Source organism: Canis aureus, chromosome 35 (genome assembly GCF_053574225.1).
Source record: "Canis aureus isolate CA01 chromosome 35, VMU_Caureus_v.1.0, whole genome shotgun sequence".
Lineage (NCBI taxonomy): Eukaryota > Metazoa > Chordata > Mammalia > Carnivora > Canidae > Canis > Canis aureus.
The window spans coordinates 6,453,201-6,480,377 of record NC_135645.1 but is presented as its reverse complement, the minus strand read 5'-3'; the positions used below and the strand labels follow the sequence as shown (position 1 = coordinate 6,480,377).

Genomic DNA, 27,177 nt, shown 5'->3' with positions numbered 1-27,177 from the left:
CTTTTTCTATCAGCCTTGGCCCTGGACCACACAGAATGTTCACGAGTTTCTTCTTATCTGTCTTCTACTTGGCCATCAATAACAGTCATCCAGCTACAAAGAAGCCTGAACTTTCACTTGTAGAGGCCACTGTCTCTGACCCTCAATCCTCGTAACACCTTATTGGAGTATGTGGTCCTTTAGCTTTAGTCTTTTTTTCTATTCTTTTTCTTTTTTCTTTTTTAATTGACAAAATCTCCCTGTGCCTCCTTTCAATCCCCTGATTTGTGTTTATTCCTCAAGATCATGTCCTAAAAGAGTGTAGTCATTATTCTCAGGCAGAAGGTGACTGGCCTCTCACAACTGCTGAAGCCAGTAGAAGTTTAACTGCCTTACTGTGAACCCTTCCTTGTCCCCTGGCCCCTCACCTTACTGCTATTTTCCAGGTCAACCTGTTTTGGACTGGGTCTAAGTACAGTCTAAGGAAAAGGCCCACCCCTTGATATCCAGGGTGCAGGGCAATGGGCAGTGGCAGGAAGGAGTCCTCTAGATATGCCTGAAAGAGGAAAGGAGAATTGGAGCCATGAGAGTAGGGCCATTGAGGGCTGTGTAAAAAGTACTATTTACCTCAGCATGGAGATGAATCATAGTCCCATTTTATTTCTGATTTAAGACTGGACAGAGAGAAGACTTAAAAAATATCTCCGTGGAAAAGGAAAGGCAAGCTAGATATACCTTCCCATGTAAGCAAACCAGGATGTTCAGAGCTCACAAACAGAGCAAGGCAGAACTTGGGGTACTTGAGGGAGCATTCACAGGGAAGGAGGAAGGACCACAAGAGAAACATCATGAGTTCATCTAGGGTCGAGAGGACACTGAGGGGAAGGCCACCCCTTTCTCATGCTGTCTCTGCCTCAACCCCTAGTGGAGAAGGAGAGGAAAGTCTGTTTAGAATATCAGGCAACTCATGATATTTGCAGCAGGAATGGGACACAGGCGGATGCAGAACCACTCTGGACATGGGAAGTCACAGTGCAGAAGACAAGGAGGGCCCGTTACTGGAGAAGCTTGACATAATTTGCAGGAAAGAGTCCAAAGTGGCCATGGCAACGTCCCCGCCACCAGCCCTCATCCACCATCTCGATGTCAGTGATGATGTCATCAGGATCAAAGGAAATTTCATCACTTCCCTCTGGGGAGGCAATTTATGGAGTATTAGGATGGTCAGACAATAATCCTTCCACTTCTGTGCCCATGGTAAACCTCAGGGAGGGAAATGGGCTATTCTTGATGCCAAGGCTAGTCCTTCCCTGACCCTCAGAATCCACCTTCCTTTCTTGTAGTAAGGGCCTCCAGGCACTAGACCCCTCAGGCCACTCCAAACCTACCTCCTTGGTAATCATACAGGGCTATCGCTGAGATCCCTGCTCCAGTCCCAGCTGGGTAGCCAGATGATTCTGCATAATGAGAGATATAAACATGGTCTCACCAACATGGAGAAGGATAGCAGGTCCTTTTGGGTAATGGGGGAATTCTTCCTCTTACTCACCCCTGGACTAGACCCAGTTCAGGAGCTGTTTCTCCCCCACCACTCACCAGCCGGAGTAGGACAAGAGGGACTCTGAACTTCGAGCACATCCTCATAGTCCCCATCTGCTTCACCATCCTCTTCACGTATGTCTATGTCTCCAACATCCTCATAGTCATTCTCAGGCTCAGCCGTGGGCTCAGGCTCAGGCTCAGGCTTAGGCTCAGGCTCAGGCTCAGGCTCTGCTTCATACACTGGCTCTTCCTCCAGCTGTAGGCCTTCCAGAGTCCTAGGAGGCAAAGCCGGGGGCTCCTCATCCTGGGAAGAGATGGTGTGGATCAGAGGGATTTCTACAACAGGAGCTGCCTCTCTAAAACCTCCCTATGGAGGACTGCTAATACCCCACCCATCACCGTCCTACCACTTCTACCCTCTATCCTTGCCTCCATCAAACATCCTCTCCTAGGGAACCTAGTCTTTTATCCATCTTCATTCCTCAACTTCCTCCCATACCCACCCACTCAAAACGCCTGCCAAGAGGCAATAGGAGGGAAATGTGAAATGTGTGAGAAGAGGGAAATGGAAAGCAAGTCTGATTCACTGAGTGACCAGGAAAGCACTGAAGCAAACTCGCATCTTTGGGAATCCCACAGCTAGAATTGACCGACTGTCCTGGTCTGCCCAGGACCAGGCGATCCCCAGAATGCAAGACTTTCAGTGCTAAGACCAGGACAGTACCAGACAAACCAGGATGGTTGGTCACTTTATAGGGCCCACCTTCCTAGGATATGAGATGAGGAAGGGGCAGAGAATCTTTGAGGCTCTGCTTACCTCTGGGGGATTCTGAAGCAAGGGCAGGGCAGGCACTGGGCGTTCTGCACTGGTTCTCACAGGCTCAGGCTCAGATGATGGAGAGCTCCCTGCCGGAGGCCAGGCCTGGGGAGAATAAAGCATCTCTCTGGTAAGTATGCAGACCTCAGTCTTCTCACTTATACTGACCCGGAATACCCCTTGCTGTCTCTTCCAATCCAAATCAATCACCTCTCAAGATGGGCTCCCACCTGAAGTGATAGCTCCTTCCCCCTTGTTCCTGCAGCAGTGACTGGCTTCACAGCCAAATACGCAATCTTGGTATATGTAAATCTGGGATTTTCCCCCCCTAACATTTTGGTATATATGAGGCCCAATCACTCAGACTGAAATCATCCTAAAGAAGAGATAGCAGTTATAGACTTTGCCTAAAACCAGGGAGGCCCATGCCTTATTTTCTATCAATGATTTGGACTTCTTAGGCTCCTATCTGGGCAAGGAATCTTGGATGTGAATCCCAGAAGGCCAAGCACTCACATCTGAGGAGATTTTCTTGGGCAATGGGGCTGGCACCTCCGGCTCTCGCACAGTGTTCACTGGCTGCTGAGCCTCATGGCTCATCTTTTTCAGAGCCTTTCTCTCCTGTTGCTGCCTGGCTATCTGCTGTGCCTTTTCTTCTTCCTCTCGCTTCCTCTTCTCCTCAGCCATAGACTCAAATTTTGCCTTCAAGCCACGGGCACCACTGGAAGCTGCAGATACAAGCAAGAAGAATTAGTATTGTCTTGGCTCAGGGGTGGGGGATGGCACTAAAGGAAGAAAAGGAATTGGTTAAATATCCAGGCAGAGAGCAGATGGAGAGAGACTCATGGGAAGAAAAGTAAAGAGGTATTAATGGAGGAACTAGGGGATTATAGGAGGATGATGTAGCCCTAAAGCCCAGATTTCCATATAGCCAGGCCATGCAATCTCAGACTTTTGTCCTTTCTAAATTATAAGCCTTGCTCCCCTAATCAACATCCTTCTCTATCCACATTCCTTAAATCTGTATGCCCTCTGACCACCACCCACCTTCTCTTCCCTCATTGCAAGCTCTTATCCTTCTGTATTCTTCCCAAATGACTCCTTATCCCTCCTTCCCTGTGTTCTCTGCTTATAGTTCCTTTCCAATGTCACTCTATATCTCTATCCACTTAACCTAGTTTTTTTGTTTGTTTGTTTTTGTTTTTTTTAGGAGAGAGGATCTGGAAATATCAAGTCTATCTCAGCTAGTCTAGGTAGTTAAAGGTATGGAAGAGGTATCTAGGCATAAGAAAGAATGAGAAGGGAGAGGTGGTTGAGGAACATAAAGAAAAGGAATTAAGACTCACCAGCCTCTATGGGTGTCGTCTTTTTATAAGCTGTGGTTGGGGCCTCCATTTCGTTGAAGCCAACAGCGCTCTACAGAGAGAAGAGTATATGCAGTGTGAAGAGGAGAAGGGAATGATAATGACCCAAAGTCAGTATTGAGGATCGGGGCCCTCGTAGGAGGTATCTCTGACCATTTGATGGTCAATAGTTAAACAGGGTATTTCAATATTGTTATTTTGCAGCAGAGAGAGGGATAAAGAAGTTCTAACTTGGTGGGCTCAGCTCTCCCTTTTGAAAGCCCAGAGTACTTAGCATCTCACATCTCTAAGTCCAGTTGCCTAGAATGCAGCATGGCCCCAGCCAATACATGAAGGAGAACTGATGTGAATGGAGTGGGAAGAGATTATAGATTGAATTAAGCAATGCCTAGTAATCAATGAAATTTCAAACACCACCTTTCCCTAAAACGTGTCTGCATTTCTCTCTCTGGCTCCATTTTCCTTAGTTAAAGCTCAGGCTGCAGAAGACTTGCCCATTAAATGCTGAAAGCAGTCAAAGGGGAGTGTAGGATGACAGCTCGGGACACTTAGCTTTTCCTATCTCAAGGTACTTTAGGAGCAGTTTAGGGACTTCTTCCCAAGATATTGAGTGTGCTGGGCAGGCCTGGTGGCTCAGCGGTTTAGCGCCGCCTTCAGCCCAGGGTGTGATCCTGGGGACCCAGGGTCAAGTCCCACATCAGGCTCCCTGCATGGAGCCTGCTTCTCCCTCTGCCTGTGTCTCTGCCTCTCTCTCTCTCTGTCTCTCATGAATAAATAAATAAAAATCTTTATTTAAAAAAAAAGATGTTGGTGTGCTGATGCTTTACCTTATCCACTCGGTCCTTCTGGATTCCATATTGCCCACCAAAGCCCTTGGCATAATCTGCAGAACACAAAGGTTTGAGAGTCATAAGAAGAGTTAAAATGCTAGGAATATGTAGGTAGAGGATTTTATAGGAAGAAAGACCAGAAGACAGGAATGTGGAAAACAGAGATGGATGAGGAAGTATGAGAATCAGAGGATAGAGAGAAGCATGGATGGGAATAGGCAGAAAAGGACTGAGAGAGAAAGGACAGGAGAGAGATGTGAATAGGGGAAGATAAAAAAGAGAGAAGTGAGAGAAAAGGAAGGAATACAAAGAAGAAATGAGAAAAAATAAGGAGAGCCATCCAGCCATCTCTTATATGTCCCATCCCTTATGTGTCCGAGAGAGACCTCTCTGTCCTTGTGAGGCATGGGGGCCTGTGAGACTCATAACCAAACCACCCACTTGTCATCACCCAGCCCGTCTGAGTTTACCCTTTCCTCAGTGACCCTTTCTCTTTGGTCTCCTCCATCCTGCTCCTAATCTTGCTATTTTCTTCTCTGTCCTCCTGGTGTCTACCCCAACCCCTACATACATACGTACACTTACCCTTCTGGGTCCTCTATGTCAGCTTCCAGAAAGGAAGTAAGGCAGACTTTATGCTACTCTGAGACCTTCTTCCTCTCCAACCCAACTTACCTCTTTGGGACTCGTGTTTCTCTGTTTCTCCCTTGTAGTCATATCCCAGAGCTGCCTTGTCCCGTTTATCCTTCTCTATACCATAGCGGCCTCCAAAGCCATGAGAGTAATCTATGGTGGAAGGAGGAGTCATGAGAGCCTGCTCTAAGCCCACAGGAATGTGCTGTGGGAGAGAAGTCAGGAGGAACGGGTACAGAGGGATAAGGGCCTGGGAAAAGAGCAGGGCTAGGATCTAGGTAGATTAACAAGAAACAAGTATCCTAAGTCATCTTTTGTAAGCGGTAATTCAACACTGTTCACTCCTTTCCTCTCCTCCTTTACCTCCATCCTAAAATAAGAAGATCGTTTCAATTTTCTCCCTTCTTCAGGGAAGGGGAAAGTATAGAGAATGTAAAGAGAGACTTTTAGGAGAAAAAAGGCAGATACATATGAAAACAGGCATATGAAATTTATGCCTGTTCCTATTCCCATATAAACACTTAGAAATGTCTGCTCAAATATAACAGTTTTTTTTTTTTTTTGTAGGGAAGCTCAAGAAAAAAGAAAAAAAATATCCTGGCTCCAGAAGCAAATAGATGAATCAAAGCCATAAATATGAAGGCAATTATGAGCTAACTCAGAAAGCCCAAGGGTGTTTTAAATCCCAAATTTAGTCCCTAGGGATTAGGATAAGAACAGCAGGCTGGGGAACAAGAAATGGAAGTCTGCCCACTTCTATAAAAGAGTTCTAGAAAAATTCTATTCATTTGTTCAGGGAAATGGTGAAGGGGGTTGTAGTTTGTTCAGCATTTGGTAGGGGGAAATTTTACCTATGGAACTTGGAAACTCCAGGCCTACCCTGAGTATGTAGAATGCAAATATCCAGTTTTATACTATTTATATTACACAGGAATTCTAAGCTGGGAAATTAATGCTGACCTAGAAAAATATATACTAAAGAAAGAATATGCATCAGAAAGATGGCAAGAATATCAGACAAAGTAGACCTCAATACAAAATGCATTATAAGAGATAAGAGAAATATAACACAAAAATAAGAGAACAAATCATCATTAATGAGGAATATGTATGCTGGTATAATCTATTAACAGAATCAAAACTCATGAAGCAAAAACTGACAGAAACAAAGAAAAATAGAAAAATATGTGATCTTAGACGAAAATTTTAACACTCTTCTTACGTTATTTGAAAGAATGTTTAGACAAAAATAATCTAAAATTATAGAAGGCCCAAACAACATTAACAACTAACAAAACCTAATTAACATTTACAGAACATTATATCCCCAAACTGCAGAATATAGTTTTTTCATGCACATAGAATATTCACCAAGGTAGACCATATGGTTGGAGTACCTGGATGGCTTAGGAAAGTAAGCATCTGACTCTTGATTTCAGCTCAGGTTATGATCTCAGGATCATGAGATCAAGCCCTGCATCGAGTTCTGTACTGGGCATGGAACCTGCTTAAGATTCTCCCCCTCACCACTGCACTTAAAAAATAAAATAAAAATAAAAAAGAGAGAGACAATCAAATGAGAATGAAAATCTTCAATATTCATCAATATGAGTTCCAGAAGAAGGGATAAAAGAGAAAAGAGAAGAAACACTATCCCAAGACAACAGGCCTGAGAACTTTCTATAATGAAAGTTATTTCTCAGGTTGAAGAGAATCGGTTAGTCTCATGTAGGATAAGAGAAATAGATCCAACACCTAGATATATCTGAGGGTATCAGAGAGAAAAAAAAAAAAACTTTTCATGAAAAAAAAAAAAAACAAACAGAACAGAGAGACAAGACATGTTACCTACAAAGGAACAAGAGTTAGACTCCACAAGAGAGATGCCAAAAAGTATGAAATAATATACTCAAAGTTATGATGGGGAAAATAGCAATGAAGAATGAAACAAAATGTATATTTTAGACAAAGCCTGGGAGTTTTTTCATAGGCTCTCACTGGAAGAATTATCAAAGGATATACTTTAGTAAGAAGGAAATAGAAGAAAAGAGGAAACAGATACAATAAACAGTGATGCACCAGATACTTGGTAAATATGTTGGTCAATTTAAATAAATATTCACTAAATAATAATAATGATTCATTTTTGTGGGGTTTAAAAACACAAAATCCTTATACTGAGCAACAACAATTGGCCAGTTGGCACTAAGAATGTAGGATGTAGAAGGAATGTAATTAACTTATTCTATATTTCCTTTATTACTAGGAAGAGATAGTGATTAATTTTAAACTTAAGTCAAAGATGAATGTTAAACTCTAGGGACTACTTCCTAAAATAAAGTAGTAGAATACCTTATTTTCGATCCATTAGAGGGAAGGGGGACTAAAGAAAACTTGATCAATCTCCTAGAAGAAGGTAAATAAGAAAGAAGCAAGTACATGCTTGGATTTAAAAAAATAAAATAGTGGGGAACTGTGCCTGCAACTAAAGGGAGTTGATGACAGCTGTTGGGAGGTGAAGTCTGAGTAGAACAGGTCAATCAGGTTGCTAAGGCTGGAGCGCAGGGTCCTTGCCTTTCTGAGATGCGTGCTTCTCCACTTCTCCTTTGTAATCAAAGCCAACTGCAGACTACAGAGAAAAGGAGAGTGGATTAGTTAGAATTGGAACTGACAGTTTTTCCCCTCCCTCACACACTCATACCCCTAGCTCAGGCCAGAAGCTAGTTTACAAGAGCTCAAGGCTGAGAATGGGGGTTTAACCTAGAAACAGACAAGAACCCTGACCCGGCAGGCTGGTGTAGTGGCTGTATGCTACAGAGCAATGAACTTGCGCTCCGTAGGTTCATCAACTCTAGATTCAAAACCCAACCCCACCTTCCCTCTTTATAGTTGTTTAACTTAAGCATATCCTTTATATCACTGAGCCTCAGTCACCTCAAATATGAAATAAAAATAGGCAAACCTGACTTATTTGCCTCAACTATAAAATGGGAGAAATGATATTGTGGGTACTAAGTGGGGCAAGGTATATAAAAAGTATTTGTATTGTGTCATTCAGTAAATTAGTGCTTTTCTTCCTAATTCTCATGAAACTAAAATAATAGCTAGAAAAGTGCCTTGTAAACTATAAAGCACTATGCACATGTAAGAAATATTATCCCATTCCTAATGGATTATATATACCACACCTCTTCTCTTTCCCTAAGTGGCAGGGGAAACCCAGAGATGTATTTTGGTGGGATGAGAGGCAACTGGGAGAACTTGGGCCCTAACTGCTTCAGGACTGGATATGTTAGCTAATACCTAACATCATCACATAGCTGCATCCCCATCTAGCTCAGGACCTTGGGTCTCTAAGCAAGACTAGATTTTCCATCTCAAGGGCTATTAGTATGTATGGTTTCTTAATTTACACGACACACTGATTGTTTAGGTGATTCCCTGTGTGGTGCATGAGGCAGATGAAAGAAAGAACAATGAGAGATCAGGCAAAGGTGAGATGGAAGGGAAATCCCATCCTCATTAGAGAAGAACATTCCATGCTCCATATTCCATTATGCCTTAAAAAATCACCTTCTATGTTTTTCCTTTTCATTACAGTAATTTTGAACTTTTCTGCCCAAACCCTACAATGCAAATATTCTAACACTTAGCTTTAAGGATTCAGGCCCACCTAATTAACAACTGCAGGTAAAAAGAAAGTCTCAGCTAGCTGTGAAGGAAATATCCTCCCTGTATGCAGCTACAAGGGAAGAGACACTATTCTACCCATAAAAAATATGACCAGAGAGTCTGAACTCAGGCACTTGGGGTGGTGCTGGGGGGTGGGCATCTGACCCTTGGTTTTTGCTTAAGTCATGACCTCAGGGTCATTAGGTCGAGCTCTACCTCAGGCTCCATACTCAGTGCAGTCTGTTTGAGACTCTCTCTCTCTCTTATCTTCCTTCTACTCTCTCTCAAATAAATAAATCCTTAAAAAAAAAAGAGTCTGATCTACTCAGGTGTGAAATGAGAACATTAATGAGTTATCAATGGTACTCTCCTGACCACTCCATAATTTTAATTGTACTGTGCCTTTTCTCCTCTTTTTTAAACTACTTTTTTGTACAGAGGCATCTTTAAAACCCCTGGACTTCAAGGATTTGGTGATAAATCTTGTGAAAAGTAACCTCTACCTTCTAAAAACATTATAACCCTAATTAGCTGTTGTACTCAATTATTTGCTGCTGTGGTATTAATACTTAAGCTAACATCTATGTTCTCCTGAAAGGTAGAAATAATTATAACATTTTAATATTTGACCAAAAGAGGACTTTTGAAATTTCCCTCCTTTTTCTTCATACGTACAAGCATAATAAAAATCAATGATTTGATGGATTTCTTTTCTAAACAGAGTTTGAGACTCTTTTTCTCATTTAAATTAACACTATTCAGTTCAGCATGTGGCTTCCCAGAGTGGCACCAAGGAATTTGCTAAGGAAGGTTATGGGAGCTATCATCATGATGAACCCACCTAAGTCCACTGCCCTCTCCTTCTTTAGGAGAAACATAGGCCCACATTAATGGTGAGTGTTGATAAATCCCACATGATGTGAGCTAGGTAGCATTGGGAGAGACTTACCTTGTCTGCCCTGTCCTTCTCAACTCCATATTTGCCACCAAAGCCTCTGGCAGCATCAGTCTGAGAAGAGTGCTTCTCCACCTCAGCGACATATTCATGGCCCACAGCACTCTAAAAAAAGTCAGATGGAATGAGTGAAAGACGTAAGAGACTCTTAAATATAGGGAACAAACTGAGGGCTCTGGAGGAGAGATAGGTGGAGGGACAGGGTAACTGGGTGATGGGCATTAAGGAGGGTATTTGATGGAATGAGTACTGGGTGAATCACTGCAAATGATGAATCACTACATTCTACCCCTGAAACCAATACAACACTGTATGTAATCTAACTTGAATTTAAATAAAAATTTGAAGGAAAAAAAAGAAATAATGCAGACATGGTTGGAAAGTGAGAATAGAACAAATTCAATTCTGGGTCACTCTCATAGCCTCCATGGGTTTATCACACAGAGAATAGGTGAGGAGAGAACAAGTTTACTTTTTCTGGAAGCTTGCACATCCTAAGTCTTCCTTAATACCATTAGGAACTCATCATTCAGGAAACTCCTATCGGACGGACTGGCAATCCCAAGGATAGAGACAAAGTAGACAGAACAGTGTTTAAACAAAAAACAAAAAGAAAGCTAATGACAAGGGACATATGGGTCAAAATAGAATGAGGTAGTTATCGAAGAGAGATCAAGGGGGACTGACTTAATTAATGCTCCAACTGAGATTGCGTATTTCATGAAAACAGCCAGGCGCTTTTGTTCTGGATCTTTGTTCCTGGGTGTCCATCAAATTTCAGAAGAGCCAACTGAGCCCTGATATTTAACAGTGACTGACTCGACACCAAAGGGGGTTGGCAGACAATACTGCAAGTAGTCCAAGAGGGCATATAACTTTCCTATTTCCCCCCACTTTTTACTCCATCTATTGTTTTATTTTCTATTTGGTTTTGAAAGGTATATCTCTTCTAATATTTAGATATGGATACTTTTAAAATTTGGAACTTGGAAAAAAAAATTTGGAACTTGGGTAGTACCTCAAACCAAATAATGATACCTTGCAGAGTCCCAACCAAAAAGAAATTAAAAAGCTTTTCCTTCCTCCTGTTCCAAGCTCATGCTGGGATAAACATTATCAACAGAGACTGATATGAAACACTGCCCTGTATGAGCTCCTGGGAACATCTTTTGCAGTATTTTTAGGTTTGTGTAGGTCAGATTTGCTTGTGAATTTAAGAATGAATGAATGCTTATCTATCTTAGTTTTTTTCCTAGGAATTTTGTAAAGAATATAAGCCTATGTTGCATTATACAATGACAAAACAAAATACTTCTTGAGGGTGAACTAAAGGCTTTCACTGGATAGTTTTTTTTTTCTCCTTGGAGATAAAATGTTTTTTTTTTTGTTATAGGCATATATATCTCTATCTTTGAGGTTAGGAAAATCAATGGAAACTGATTTATAATATAAGTACTTTTATCATACTTTTATAGTAGTTAATGGATAAAGGAAAACAATATTCATATTTGAAGGTATCTAAAAATTAAATTAACATCAATATTTTTCACATGTGCACATCATATAAAGTATAATATATATACAAAAATAACACTAAGAACACAGTAAAGAAAATAATGATAAGTTGCAACATCAGCATAACACACAAGCATTTACAAGCAGTAAATGATTTTAAAACAGATTTTTTTCTTTCCCTAATTGTGACCCTATCTCCTTAGCCTAGGAGTTACAGTATGGCTGGGCCTACCATGGGCCACTCTTTTTTAAATTTTTGAATCCTGTTTTCCACCATTTATATTTTATGTGTTGGAATCAGGAAAAAATGAAACAAATAATATGGGGACATTCTATTTTAAAGCCCAAATGAAAACTGTACTTTTGAATAAGTTTTGAACCATAATACCAATAAACGAATCAATCTATCTTTTGTCTTTAAGCAAAGATCTTCCTTTCAACTTACCTTGTCCATTCGGTCTCTTTCCACCCCAAATCGACCTCCATACCCATGGGATGCTTTGGGCCCTGATTCCATCTCCTTCTTCTTGAGAATATCATGTTCCTCTGATACTTTGTTCCTCAGCTGGTGGATGCTGGAAGTAACCACATGACAGAGACTCATCTAGCACTGAAAGTCAATGAATTATCCTTCCCAGAAAAATGGAAATCTTAAGAGGTGTTGCTTATTTTTACCAAAAATCTGAGCCCCCAAAGTATATCAATACTGGGTTTGGGAGTAAGAGATTAGTGTGGCCTACATACTATATAGTGTGATTTAAACTTTTCATAAGCCAATAATACTTTCTCCAATCTGTTATTTTGCCCACTAAATCAATCTTCTGATATTTGTTGCATTTTTCATCCTCCTAAATATTAGAGGACAGTGATGCCAATTATATTCTAGTAACTAGGAAGTTATTTTCCTTCTAAATGGGTATGCTTTATAGCTTTAGATATTCTCTCTCAAAAAGCACAGAAATATTTATATACCCTTTTACCCATACATTCTAGTCCTGAGAGTCTACCCCAAGGAAATAATTTTAAACATGGCAAGGCTTAATGTCTGATACTGTGCACTGAAACACTGTATATAATAGCAAAACTAAGAAACAATTTGCATGGACAATACTTGGAGAATATATATATTATATTATGTATATAATATATATTATGGAATATTACTCAGCCATCACAAAGAAGGAAATTTTGCCATTTGCAACAACATGGATAGAACTAGAGGGTATTATGCTAAACAAAATAAGTCAGAGAAAGACAAAAAGCATATCATTTCACTCATATATGGAATTTAAAAAACAAAACAGAGAACATAGGGGATGGGAAGGAAAAATAAAATAAGATAAAAACAGAGTGGGAGGCAAACCTAAGAGACTCTTAACTATAGGGAACAAGCTGAGAGTTGCTGGAAGGGTGGAAGGAGTGGAGTAACTGGGTGTTGGGCAGTAAGAAGGGCATTGGATGGAATGAGCACTGGGTGTTACATGCAGTTGCATTCATCAGTTATGAATCACTACATTCTACCCCTGAAACTAATAATACACTATATGTTAACTAAGTTGAATTAAAATAAAAAATCTACCTGCATGAAGAATAATTTAAAAATAAAGTCATTATCAGGGACTTTTAAAAAACTAATAAATTTCACTCATCACTAATTATTGTGATATGTTAAGGCTCAAATAACCTTGATTTGGGACACCTCTATCTCTACGAGACTGTAACACCAAAAGGAGGCATTCATTCTCCTTCTTACTTCACTTTCATCTTCACCATGAGGATAGAGAGCACCTCTGCGTATCTGTTTGCCTTGAGGATATGAAGTAATAGTTCAGCACCAGCACTAGCATCAATGAGTGACAATCAGGACTGATATCTGAACACATATAAGCATCTCTGGGGATTCTTAGAAACATTTGGGTAAGAGAACCCTTAATAAAAAATTTTGACTTCCTGCAGCAAGAAACAGAGGTTTATAGAATTGAGACAGTAATGTTACTGGGACTTCACCTGCTCCAGGAAACCAGGTACATTGGTTATAGGTAGAATGGCCACTCCACAGCAGAAATTCTCTTCTTTCATGGGAGAATAGATCCATCTGGTGGCCTCGTAGTATAAGCCCACCAAAAGTCTTTTTTAAAAGCCTTCTACGCTTTAGTCATAGTTAATTTTAGAAAGCTGGCTTGGAACCAGATGAAATAAGCTAAGTGCTGGAAGAACCATCTGTTCCGTGCCTGCTCTAAACCCTCTGGCAGCAGTGGAGGCAGAGATCCTGTGTTGCTAGTTCAACAACACTGACACTTTAGAAATGTCTGTGTCAAAAAAGCAATTGGTTCCAAGAACATGTAAATAACTGTTATTTCCCAACCAAAATATTCAGATGAAGAATGAAGAAAATGGGGCTTAAAAATTACTTTCAAATGAGGAAAATGTGCAAAGTTTTAATGAACCCAATGATTGCCACATGAATCATAAGTATATTATAATTAAAACAAGTTTTTAAAAGGGATTTAAAAATGAGATTCAGGAATTTCCACCTTATGGATTGACCGCAAGGCTAATCAGAAGATCATGCCAATAGATAATACAATTTAAATAAAAATTTTGGGGCCAAAGAAGACGGACTTCTATATATTAAAATATATATATATGTACATATATATATGTATATATGTGTGTGTGTATATATATATATATATATATAATATAGCCACTCTAAATAGGTCTTAATTGTATTACTCCTTCACTCAATAAACTTTTGAGTATAAGGCACTGTTAGGCTCTGAGGATACAAAGATGCTTAATGTATATGGAGATAGTGGTCAGTTGGAAGAAATATAAAAAGTTACAATTCAATGTGCTAAGTGGCATACATAAGAAACTTTTGACACACTGATGCTCAGATGCCTATTTTAAGTTTTAAAATACCTTGGATTTGGCAAAGCAACGTAGTTTATGGAACCAAGGGAAACCCAGGAACTTAAAGATGAATTAGGGGAAGGAACTGATCTTTTTTGTTTTTGTTACAAAAGTAAAAGCACAAAGGTGAGTCACACAGATTAAGATTTTACCCACAGATGATATGATCATAGATGTAGAAAATCCTAAAGAATCTACCAAATGTGCTACTAGAACTATTAAGTACAGTTGGCAAGTTCATAGGATATAAGGTCACTATCAAAATCAATTCCATTTCTACATACAGGCATAACTTTGCAGATATTGTGTTTTTAACCCACTGAAAATTTGTGGCAACCCTACATTAAGTGAGTCCATTGGTACCATTTTTCCAACACCATTTGCTCACTTCATGTATCTCTGTCACTTTTTGGTAATTTGTACAATATTTCATAGTTTTTCATTATTATTATATATTATTATAATTGCTATGGTGATCCGTGATCAGTGATCTCTGATGTTACTATTGTAATTGTTTTGGGGGCATCATGGACCATACCAATATAAGATGGTAAACTTAATTCATAAATGTTGGGTATGTTCTGACTGTTTCACCAATGAGCCTTTTTTTTTTTTTTTAATCTCTCTCTCTCTCCTCAGGCCTCCCTAATCCCTGAGACACAACAACATTGAAATCAGGCCAATTAATAAGCCTACAATAGCCTCTAAGTGTTTGAGTAAAAGGAAGATTCACATGTCTCTCACTCTAAATCAAAAGCTAGAAATGATTAAACTTCATGAGGAAGGCATGTCAAAAGCCAGCATAGGCCCAGAGCTAGGCCACTTGCACCAAACAATTAGCCAAGTTGTGAATAAAAAGGAAGAGTTCTTAAAGGAAATTAAAAGCACTACTCCAGTGAAAATATGAGTGATAAGATAGTGAACCAGCCTTATTGCTGATTTGGAGAACATTTGAGAGATATGGATACAAGATCAAACCAACCACAACACTCCCTTAAGCCAAACCCTAATTCAGAGCAAGGCCCTAACTCTCTTTAATTCTATGAAGGCTGAGAGAGGTGAGGAAGCTGCAGAAGAAAAGTTGGAAACTAGCAGAGGTTGGCTCATGAGGTTTAAGGGAAGAAGCCATCTCCATAAAAGTACAAGGGGAAGCAGCAAGTGCTGATGTAGAATCTGCAGCAAGTTGTCCAGAAGACCTAGCTCAGATCAATCATGAAGGTGGCTACACTAAACAATAGATTTTCAGTGTGGATAACAAAGCCTTATTTTGAAAGAAGTTGGCATCTAGGACTCTCACAGCTCGAGAGTAGAAGTCAGCGCAGCTTCAAAGTTTCAAACGAGAGTTTGATTCTCTTGTTAAGGGCTAAGGCGGCTGATGATTTTAAGCTGAAACCAATGCTTATTTACCATTCTGAAAATCCTGGAGCCCTTAAGAATTATGCTAAATCTATTCTGCTGTGCTCTACAAATGGAAGAACAACCCTGGATGATAGCATGTGTTTACAACATGGTTTACTGAATATTTTAGGTCCACTGTTGAGACCTACAGCTCAGAAAGATTCCTTTCAAAATATCACTGCTCAATGACAATGTACCTGGTCATCCAAGAGCTTTGATGGAGATGCACATGATTAATATCACTTTCATGCCTGCTGACACAAGTCCATTCTGCTGCCCATAGATCAAGGAGTAAATTTCATCTTTCAAGTCTTATTATCTAGTCTTATTATCTAATAAATACATCTTGTGAGGCTATCGCTGCCCTGATAGTGCTTTCTCTGATGGATCTGGGCAAAGTACACTGAAAACCTTCTGGAACAGATTCATCCTTCTATGTGCCATTAAGAACATTCATAATTCGCAGGGAGAGATCAAAATATCAACATTAATAGGAGTTTAGAGGAAGTTGCATCCAACCATCATGGATGACTTTGAGGGGTTCAAGACTTCAGTGGAGGAATTAACTGCAAATGTAGGGCAAGCAGCAAGAGAACTAGAATTAGAAGTGGAGCCTGAGGATGTGACTGAACTACTGTTATCTCATGATAGAACTTTAATGGATGAACAATTGCTTCTTATAGACAAGCAAAGAAAGTGGTTTCTTGAGATGAAATGTACTCCTGGTGAAGATGCTGTGAAAACTATTGAAATGATACCAAAGGATTTAGAATATTATATAAACTTACATGATAAAGCAAGTGGCAGGTTTTGAGAGGATTGATTCCAATTTTGAAAGAAGTTCTACTGTGGGTAAAATGCTATCAAACAGTGTTGCATGCTACAGGGAAATCATTGATGAAAGGAAGTGTCAATCAATGTAGCAATCTTCCAATTTTGGCACAAAATTTTGCCATAGAAATTACCACAGTCACCCCAACGTTAGCAACTATCACCTTGATCAGTTAGAAGCCATCAACATGAAGGCAAGATCCTCCACCAGCAAAAAGATTATGACTCACAGAATGTTCAGAAAGCTCTTAGCATTATTTTTTTAGCAATAAAGTGTTTTTAAATTAAGGTATGTACATATTTTAGACATAATGCTATATACACTTAGTAGACTACAATATAATGTAACCATAAATTTTATATGCACTGAATGAATAAAAACATTCATCTGACTTGCTTTATTACAATATTTACTTTATTGTGACGATCTGGAGCCAAACCTGCAATATCATTGAGGTATGACTATACTAGCCGTGGACATTTGGAATCAATTAAAAGTTAAAAATAAATACCATTTATCATCACATGAAATATTTTAGCATCAGTGTAACAAAATATGTCCAAGACCTGAACACTGAAAAATATTTCTAAAAAATTAAAGAAGACCTAGATAAATACATGTTCATGGACAGGAAAATTCAAAATCATTAAGCTATCAATTTTCTCTAAAATAATCTACAGATTCGATGAATTTCAACCAAAATATGAACAGGCATTTTTATAGGAATTGACTTTTTATTCTAAAACGAATGGGAAAAATTACAGGAAAACAAACCATGAGAGACTCCTAACTCTGGGAAACAAAGGGTTGCAGAAAAGGAGGTGGGTGGGGGGATGTGGTGACTGGATGATGGGCACTAAGGAGGGCACATGATGAAATGAGCACTGGGTGTTATACTATATGTTGGCAAACTGAATTTAAATAAAATATTTTTAAAAATAAATAAATAAAATGTAAAGTTCTGGGTTAGTATAGTTTTTTTTAAGAGAGGCAAATTTAGAGGATATGACTTTATGACATATCATAAAGCTACAATAATCAGTGCAGTATGGTATAGTTCAAGGTTGACAAAAAGATTTTTTAAAAATACTATGGAAATAGACCTGTATGTATATGGTCAAAGATACTATGTAAGTAAATGGAGAAAGAACAGACTTTTTTGAGATATGGGGAGGGGTAGGGTAAGAGGGAGAGAATCTTATGCAGTCTCCATGCCCAGCACAAGCCCTAAATGGGGCTCTATCTCATGACCCTAAGATCATTATCTGAACTGAAATCAAGAGTCAGATGTGTAACCAACTGAGCCACCCATATGCCCCAATGAACGAACATCTTATGATGTTGGAATAATAAAATATCCATTCAAAAAAGGTGAACCTCAATCTTTGCCTCACACTGTACACAAAAGCAACTTTGAAATAGGTCATAGATTTAAATGTAAATGTAAAAGCTAAACCTATAAATCTTTTAGAACAAAATATAAGAGAAAACCTTCACAATTTGAAGGAGTAGATGGAAGTTCATCAGATATATAAAGTGTTAGTCAAAATATTGTTTGAAAAAATAGACTTCATTAGAATCAATATCTTCTGATCCTCAAAAGATGCCATTAAGAAAAAGAAAAGACAAGTTTAACCTGGAAGGAAATATTTGTATAACACATATCTCACAAAAGACTATAAAAAGAATATATAAAAAGCCCTTAAAACTCAATAACAATACAAATGATCTACTTTGAAAGTGAGGAAAAGATTTGAACAGATACTTTAAATGAAGATACATGAAGATACATGAATGACACATAGCAAGATGCTCAATAAAATTAGACATCAAAAAATACAAGTCAAAATCACCACATACCCACAAGAATGGTAAAAATTAAAAATACTAACAATATCAAGTGTAGACAAGGATGTGGAGCAATTGAAATCCATACATTATTGGTAGGAATAAAAAATGGTAAATTCCTTTCAGAAAACAGTGGTAATTTTTAAAAAAATAAATACACACTATATGACTTAACAATTCTATTCCAAGGTATTTCACAAGAGAAACAAAAATATGTGTCAACAAAAAGATTTGGACCCAAACGTTCATGACAGCTTTATTTGCAATAGTCCCAAATGGTCAACAACCCAGATGTCCATCAGTAAGGTAATGGATAAAATAAACTATGGTATATCCATACAATGGGAAACTACTTGACAGTTAAAAAGAACAAAAGTCTAATACACAGAGAAGAAGGCAAACCATAAGAGATTCTTAACTTTAGGGAACAAACTGAGGGTGATATGGTGATGGGGTAATTGGGTGATGGGCATTAAGGAGGGCACATGATGTAATGAGTACTGGGTATTATATTTAACTGATGAATCACTAAATTCTAACCCTGATACTAATACTATACTGTATGTTAACTAAATTGAATTTAAATAAAATCTTTTTAAAAAGGGACTGGTATGCAAAGACCATGGATAGATCTCAAAAAATTGTGTTGAATGAAAGAAAACAGACATAAAAGAATGCATTCGGTATTATTGCAGTTACATAAAATTCTGGAACAGGCAAGACTAATGTATAGTGACAAGAAAGAGCTCAGTGTTTACACCCAGCCAGGGATGGACATGGGATATACTGACATGCGCATGATAGAGCAAGAGTGGCAGAAGCTGGAGGAAGGGACACTTGGGTGGCTCAGTGGTTGAGCATCTGCCGCGAGATCCCTGGGTCCTGGGATCAAGTCCCGCATTAGGGTCCCAGCAGGGAGCCTGCTTCCCCTCTGCCTATGTCTCTCTCTCTCTCTCTGTTTCTCATGAATAAATAAACAAAATCACCAGAAAAAAAAGAAGCAGCAGCAGGAGGAAAGGGTCAGAGTCCTTGGAACACTAGGTTGCCTGGAGCTGCCCGGCCCATATGCCTCTATATGAGAGATGAGGGATGGAAACTATCATATGAGCTATTCACTGAATTACCAAGCCACTCCCCAAACTAAATATACTTTAGGCAGACTTTAAAAAGAAAGATTATGATGTAGGGGAAGGTAGTGAGATTAGTGAGAACCACAATCACTTCCTTTTCCTGCTCTGAGTGATCTCAACTCTGCTGCTACTGTTCTCTCCAATTTCCCCCTCCTTTCTAAAGCCCTTAGTGATTCCCACTTGACCTTAAAAATTGGCTTAGCCCACACTAGCTAGAGAAGATCCCAGAATATTAGAAACTTACACTAATGGAAGGTCCTCTTGATCCCAGAGGTCTTTTTGATCCCAGCAGGAAAACCAAAAATCAGAGAGAAAAATGACTTGTCCATTGGTCACCTGGCTAGCTACTAGCAGAGATGGGGCTTTACACATTGGTAGCTTTGGTAAACGGGGGAGGGGAGTGGGTTTTTGTGTAAATGTTTCCATCATTTATGCTATCATATAGTGATCCAGTTAGGCTAACAAGGTAACATCCAAGGTCGCTACACTTTATGATTCCAAGAGTTAACAGACAGGGTAATGGATATACAGAATTATGTAACACAACAATCCGGGTAAACACCACTTAGGAAGGAAAAAGACTGTCATTTTTTTTACAAGCTTATGCTAGGTTTTTAGAAAGAAAAACTGATTTAAACTAATCTACATTGAGAAGCAAGAGAAATATTATTGAAACGCTTAAGAGGTGCTAAATACTGCATTAGAAAGTTGATACATGTTAGCCCACTGAATTCTAACCATATTCTGCAGGGTAGACATTATTATCTTCATTTGATAAATAAGCTGAGATTCGGATGTGTTCTATATCTAAATTCACATCACTTGTAGCTGCAGGGCTGTCAGTTGAACCTAAATCTATCTGATACCCAAACTCAAGCTGTTTCTCTAAGATCATGGCAAAGATTTGGGAGTCCTCCTTAAAATGCTCTGCTCCTACTATGCATGAGACGGGCACTGGTTAGGGAAAGGTATAAGGAGCATTTGTATCTTCCTCTTAACAGTTCTCAGGATGCTAGGGCTGAGTAGCCTTTACTCAGGACAGCTTAGGAAAGGATCCTTTTAATTTTTTTTAAATCTATGAGTCTGCAAATGAGCATCAAGAAACTTCCTGCAAGACCCTATTCCATTTTTTTTTTCATTTTTCCAACTGCTTCCAGTATTGTTTGGTTTGTTTAAAAACAATATTCATTACATTTACTTAAGATAAACTATTATGTCTGGTCAAACAACAATGCATAGTTTTGAATATTATCAAATTATATAAACACATGCCAAATTTTCATAGTGTGTTGTTTGTGCAACGTGGCCATCCACTGACATTTTTTTAAAACTAGGGGGAAAAGAGATAAAAACACTGTTGTTACAGTGTGGGTGGGTAGTTAAAATGGGATTTTAAGCTGTATTAATTTTGCCAATTTGCATGTAATTGTTAATTTTTGCTTTTGTTATTTATTATGTCTACCTTGCTACTCATATTCAACATTCTGACACAATAGCAGAAGCCAAAGCAGATGGCCATGGTTAGATGATTCTGAACAATCCATGGAGAGAAGGAATCTTCCAATTCAAATATATAATATATACCACAGAAACCTTTGGCTATGTAAGTTCCTTTTCTCTTACAGTGTACGTGTTTTATTGTTTTGCCTTTGTTTCTGATAAAATATTGGGCTATAATCTTTAAGACCCCTAAATACCATTACTAAAATAGTTTTAACCAACTGGTTTCCCTATGTTACATTTCTTCATATTACCATTCATGGTTTCCAACTTCTGCCAAGTAGCCAAATTCAAATTTTTATTTTAAAAATCATCTAGGCCAGATACAACCTAATATTGTCCTCTGCTTACAATATTCTGAGTTGTTTACCAATGTTTTACTGAATCCTTTCTGGTCCATCTGAAGTTACCTACCTTCTAGACACACACTTATCTTTATCTGAATATAAAGTGACACAACCTCAGTATTTGAGCTACATCCTCTCCAAATCCTTTATAATAGACCCACTGAGGGAAATAGCATAGTTTTTAGAAATAAGAGAATAAAATTGGGGGGGGGCGGTAAGAGGAGAGACATGAAACAGAAATATACAAAGATACACATAGGGACAGATTTGAGAAATAGACACATAGACGTTTTCTCCCTCCTTCCTTCTTCCCTCACCTTCCCCTGAGTTTTCTAGTTTTTTCAAGTCTCTTCCCACATCCTTTTCCTGCACCTTAGTCCTTTTGGCACCTACTTGATATGCTCTGTGCGTCCAGAGCCCTCAATGGTCTTGGCTCCCCACCGTTGCTCCTTCTCAGAGATGTCATTCTGCAAAAGACAGCATTCAGCAATAAGTGATGGCAAGAGATGTGCCACACTGAGAGAGGCCATGCAGCTGACACACATGCCCCCCAGGTCCTGTATCTACTGCCTCCTCTTTACTTCTTATAAAAGTAAAGTCAGGATCTTTACTGAGGATCTTTATTCAGACTCTTCCCTATATTTACTCAGCAGGGTCTTTACTCAGACTCTTCCTTACATTTACCTGACCTTACCACCCCCCTGCTATGTTTAAATTAAACTGGTGGACCCTGAAACCTCCCCTTCTGCTCCACATCCCTCTTACTTTCCTCTTCAGGTCTTCCACAATTACTGAATCCCATAAATTACAGAGGTCTAACTCATATCCTGGCTCACAGGCCCAAGGAGAGCCAGGTTAACCTGCACCTCACCTTTACCAGAGGTTGTCACAGTCTCTCAATCACAATGTCAAACTCTTCTACACCTGTTCCCTTCCATCCTTAACATTAACTATCATGCATGCCCCACTCAGGGCAGCCAACTGTCCTACTAGTCAGTTCCACCATTAGGGCTATTTCAGTCCCAGATTGTCCTTTTTAAGTCCCCTTGAAGGTGACAGAGTGGCCCAGATGCCTCTGCCTCATCCTCCCCACCTCTACCTTTTATTGATTTTCCAAGCAAAGCTATTCCCAAACTCACCACAAAATCAGGGTCTGTGTCCCAATCATCACCCTGGGTCTCCACGGAGACAGATACATCATGCCCTACTACAGACTTCCACATCTGAGGGTGACAGGGGAATAATTAGGGAGAGAAAATCAAGAAGAGGGAAAACAAGAATGCTGAAGTCAATGGTATAGCAGTCCAATGGTTTTGCTATTTTTTCTTAGAATAAAATAGAAGTTGAGGCAAAGCAAATGGAAGTTTTAGGAAAATACTTTTGCTATTTGCTCCGTTACAGGAGCAGGGAGGATTTAGTCAAGGCAAACTAATGTGGCCTAGGCCTAATGAGTGAAGTTATGGGTGTAGGTAATGTTAAATAACCTGCGTGTTGGGGATCCCTGGGTGGCTCAGCAGTTTAGCACCTGTCTTTGGCCCAGGGTGCGATCCTGGAGTCCTGGGATCGAGTCCCATGTCGGGCTCCCGGCATGGAGCCTGCTTCTCCCTCCTCCTGTGTCCCTGCCTCTCTCTCTGTCTCTCATAAATAAATACATAAATCTTAAAAAGAAAATAACCTGCATGTCAAAACTACTGGAATCATTCGAGTCACAAGGCTAGCTGCGAAGTAGCTTGAAGTGGCAATCAATGAGGGGCACTAGAAGTACAGCACCATCCCACTCAGGTTTCCACATATGACTCCTGTTATAGCTGTTGAAATGTTATCGGTCCAGTTCCTAATAAAGTGAACATCTATACTCCTCTCTACAACCTGCAAAATTCTATAGAGAAAATCCCAACTCTAGTGCAAGTTCCTGTCCCTTCTCCATTTTAAGAGCAGCTACTGAACAGGTGCATGAAGTCAGTAGAGCAGTTGGCTGAAATTCCTACCCTGAATGACGTTAGAGAAACATCATTTGCTGGAAATGAATCACCTATTCTTTAATTTTTAAAAAAGGTTCAGTTCTATTTCTAAGGAAGATAGCTGGTTCAAAAACTAACATGTAATAAATCCCTTATTTTGAACATTAAGAGTTATTAGATTGTTATTAACTAAGTAAATAATTAAGAAATATTTTGAGAACACTAGTATGAAGGGGAGCCAAACTGCTTTTCCACTGTGGCATTCCCCCGTGTTTCCACTGGCCCTGCCAATTATGCATGAGGAGCAGCAAGTTGCTCTGTATCTATGGGATCCTGGATCTCCATGTGAAGAGGAAACCATGAACAATGCTTATCTGCTCTGGGGAACACTGAGACCTCTCGACCCTGGTACCACTAGCTAGCTGGCAACTCCCTTGCCCATCCTTCCTTGGATTCCTCATTCCACTGCTGTTTTTTCCTATGTTCTTCACTGTCTCCCAAATGAGCCCCTCTTACAACTGCTCCTAGGACTCCATAGTGTCTCCACGCAGGCCATCAGAGTCTCTGATTTTCCTTTCCACTTCAAAACTCCACTTTCTCCACGTTCTTTGAAAATCTCCTTGGAAACCAACTAGCCCAAGGAAATTTGGGGGAAAGTTGGTTAAAGAGATGCAAAGAGGACAGTGGAGAAGTATTGGCTGAATCAGCTATACCTCGGGATGAGCCCCTGCCCAAAAAACTGCCTTCTCCTACAGGGCAACAATTATGGATGGGGGGAAGGTGGAGAAGTTTCTGGTCCTGGCTCCTGAGCTTCTTTTTGATAAAATAACTTTATACAGAAAATGGAAAGGACAAGTCTCTGAAATATTCATGATCAAAAAGGAACCAACAAGGACTGATGGTCCTCTCCTCTTTCGTGCTGTACCTCTGAGACCTGAGCCTAACACCCAAAAACCTCTTATCCCCATGTATTTTTGAAACAAAGGGAAGTTTCTGATACAGAGACTATTTGGTGTCCTTGAGTTACTGGCCAGAAATAGGAAAGTGAGAGGTGCCATTAGAGGTATGGGAGTGGGGATTAACTTGGTGAGGACTGATTCCCAGGATTGCGCACAATCAAGGGCCTTATCACAAGGCTGCCTTGTAGCATCAGTAAAGTACATGGACCTTGATTCAGAAGATCACCCCAGCTCTGCTACTAAGCACCTGTGGGAACAGGGGTAAGGGAATCAGCATAGGATATGTACTTACTTGTCAGGGACCATGGTATGCAATTTTAAATATTAGTTTGGTAAATCATCCAACATCTTTGATACTGTTTTCCCCAGTGGAAAATAAATGAAGAGATTAACCTAGCTAATTCATCCAGTCCCCTTCATTTCTGACATTCTGGAATTACGTGATCCTACACACAGAAACCAGCCCTAGTCAAACCATCATGCCTTCATCGGGCCTCCATCTGCACTTGTGCTCAGCACTGGCATACAGGAGCAACTACTTCCTGCTCTGTCACAATGTCTCTGATGTGAGTTCTGTTTCTCTGCTAGACCATATGCGTGCTCTCCAAGGACAGAGACTTTGTCTTCATCTCCTGTGGCCCTCCTCCCACCTCAGTGCCTAGGAGCAACAGGCCTTAGGAGGGAGTTGTAGATTGTCAGTAGAAATTAGGGAGTCCCAGCTGCTGCTGAATCCTGTGCCCTGGGCTCCTGACCCCCATTTCTGTTTCTATCCCCAGATGCTCATTACCCACAACTACTCACCCCCAGGCCTCTAGCCATAAAAGGTCAAGAGCCTACTAGCAATGACTTCGTCTCTCACCGAGGACTAAGAGCCAGGTAGGTTCCCCTTAATTCAGCTCTTGCCCAGTGCTCCCCAACTTTCCCATTGCTCAGAGTACCCACCTCCAATAGTGCGAGTGTCTGCTCTAAGCCCCCAGCTTTTCACGTCGTCACTGGGCTCCCTCTCTGTGCTGCCACTTCAGAGCAAGAAGCTCTGAGCTGCTGCTTCAGTTCCGTATTCAGGTTTTCTGTCATTTCCTGACACCCTGTCCTCATAGCTACTTCCTGAAGTTTGAGTCAGTTCCTTCTGCTTAGGCACTTAAAAAAAAAAAAAAAAAAAAAAAGGATTAAATGCCTCTGCCTCCGTGCCTAGTCTTTTGCAAGGTTCTGAGAGTCACAGGGAAGTTATGAAAAATGCTGGTCTTACTCTTAAGAGTTTATATCTCATCAGGGATGCAACACATTCAACCAGAAAATACAGAAAAGAAGCCTGTAGAGCAGCATTCATGTCCTAAATGGGTGGGCAGTTACATCTGTTATAAGGAATTTGTGGTAAAAGTAATTGGTGTGAAATAATCAAGAAAGGCTAAGTGGGAAAAAGTGATTTTTATGTGGATTTTGAAGGGTAAGATTTAAAAAGAAACTCAATTCTACATTACCCATAGCACTTAGAACTGGGATTTGCATACAGATATTCAAATAAACACTGATCGGTTGAATTAGAAGACAGTAAGTCACAGGGGAAAGGCAAGACATGGAGGGGGAAAGTTTCAGAGATTATTTAGGGGATAATGAGGAGTCTGAGCTAATAACTAGTTGAAAGATTTGGTTCTAGTTAGCAGGAAGTCTGAAAGAACTAGATAGTACCAGATGGGGGAAGGTTTTGTGGCATCTTGTATTACTGCTCAAGATTTGCAGCCCCTCCCTTCCCTCTTGAAGTCAGACTTGCTCAGGTGACTTATTCTGGCCAATTAAATGTGAAAAGTGAAATACATCACTTTCCAGTGGAGACTTTAAGACAGTGCAAGCTTTGTTGTGCTCTTCTGCCCACTGCTCAGCAAGGCAAACTGCAGCTCTCGAACAGCTCCTCTGGCAGCCTGGGTCACCAAGTGAGAGGGTCTCCCAACCGAGAATGATGACAACACAAGTAACTAAATAGTAATCTTTGCTGTTTTAGCTACTAAAACTTGGGAGTGTTTGTTACTATATCTGACCTGGTCTCTCCTAACCCTGCCGAGGTGGAGTTCCGATCTGATTTGCTCAGTTTTGAGTTCCTCAGTGGACTCAAGCAGACTAGATGAGAGTGGTCTGAGATACAGCGGAGGTGATTTCTGCATTGGAAATACTAAGACTTCAGTCACTTCTTAAGGATTCTCTGCCAGTTTAGTGGGGGCGGTGGTAGTGTATTCTTCTTCCCTACTTCATGACCTACTTATTGTGGCGGCACTAAAATTATTTTAAGGAACAGCAAATTTTGTAGAGGGGGAAAAGATCTTTTAGATCACTTGGAATCTGAATTCAGTATCAAAAAGGGGAATGATCAGACCAGATATTGTGACACACCAACCAGACAGTTCTTTAGAGAAACCATAGAATTTCATCAGAGAGGACACCAAGAAACCTTCTTTCTCCTTCGCAAATGTCCCACATCCATTTCTAATGAGACAGCGAAATTACAGCACATGGAAACAGCATGGGCTTTGGGGCCAGAAAACCTTAGTGCAATTCACTTACTGTACTTTGATAAAGTTAGCTTTTCCTAGCCAGCAACTTAATATAAAAATTACAGTACTGCTTATTCTGCTATACCCTATTAGACTTCCCTCCCCCGCCCCAGGCCCACCCACACGGATTCTTAGGGGTCTGATGTTTCAGTATACATCAGATAAGCATTCTCTCAGGCCCAGGCCCCAACGGCATGAATCTCAGGCCTTAAGGCCAGTTTGTTTGGCTCAGTACTAGAATGAATTTCCTCATTCCACTTCATTACCCTGGGGTCTAATGACACATGCCGCCATTAACTGGTGCGGGCAGGCAGAAGGAAGCCTGAATAGGTAGAGGTCACTACCCTGAATCCATCCCTGGCTGCCCTGCCCCCCTCCCCCTATGTACCTTCCTTCCCCAGCATGGCACACAGGCACTTGTACAAAGACCCCTGTG

The 27,177-nt window shown here is 40.1% G+C and overlaps 1 protein-coding gene across 1 annotated transcript; it reads right to left on the bottom strand.

The window, feature by feature from the left end:
- Window positions 1–613: 613 nt before the first annotated feature.
- HCLS1 (hematopoietic cell-specific Lyn substrate 1) lies at window positions 614–25,299 on the bottom strand. The gene is made up of 14 exons (XM_077884453.1): window positions 25,141–25,299; window positions 22,418–22,501; window positions 21,672–21,745; window positions 11,753–11,882; window positions 9,787–9,897; window positions 7,740–7,794; window positions 5,208–5,318; window positions 4,530–4,585; window positions 3,685–3,754; window positions 2,855–3,066; window positions 2,339–2,443; window positions 1,576–1,825; window positions 1,368–1,436; window positions 614–1,171 (listed from the first exon to the last, which is right to left on the bottom strand). The coding sequence occupies exons 2-14, from the start codon at window positions 22,499–22,501 to the stop codon at window positions 1,035–1,037; spliced, it is 1,464 nt and encodes a 487-aa protein (XP_077740579.1). The 5' UTR covers window positions 25,141–25,299; the 3' UTR covers window positions 614–1,034.
- Between the last annotated feature and the right edge of the window lie 1,878 nt (window positions 25,300–27,177).

What these genes read in the sequence shown, in the direction of transcription:
- HCLS1 (XM_077884453.1), bottom strand. Translation starts at nt 22,501, where the DNA reads ATGTGGAAGTCTGTAGTAGGGCATGATGTATCTGTCTCCGTGGAGACC. An exon ending in GGACGCACAGAGCATATCAA is followed by an intron (nt 11,883 to 21,671) that starts GTAGGTGCCAAA and finishes GGTTACTTCCAG; the next exon opens with CATCCACCAGCTGAGGAACA. An exon ending in GACGACACCCATAGAGGCTG is followed by an intron (nt 3,067 to 3,684) that starts GTGAGTCTTAAT and finishes TTGTATCTGCAG; the next exon opens with CTTCCAGTGGTGCCCGTGGC.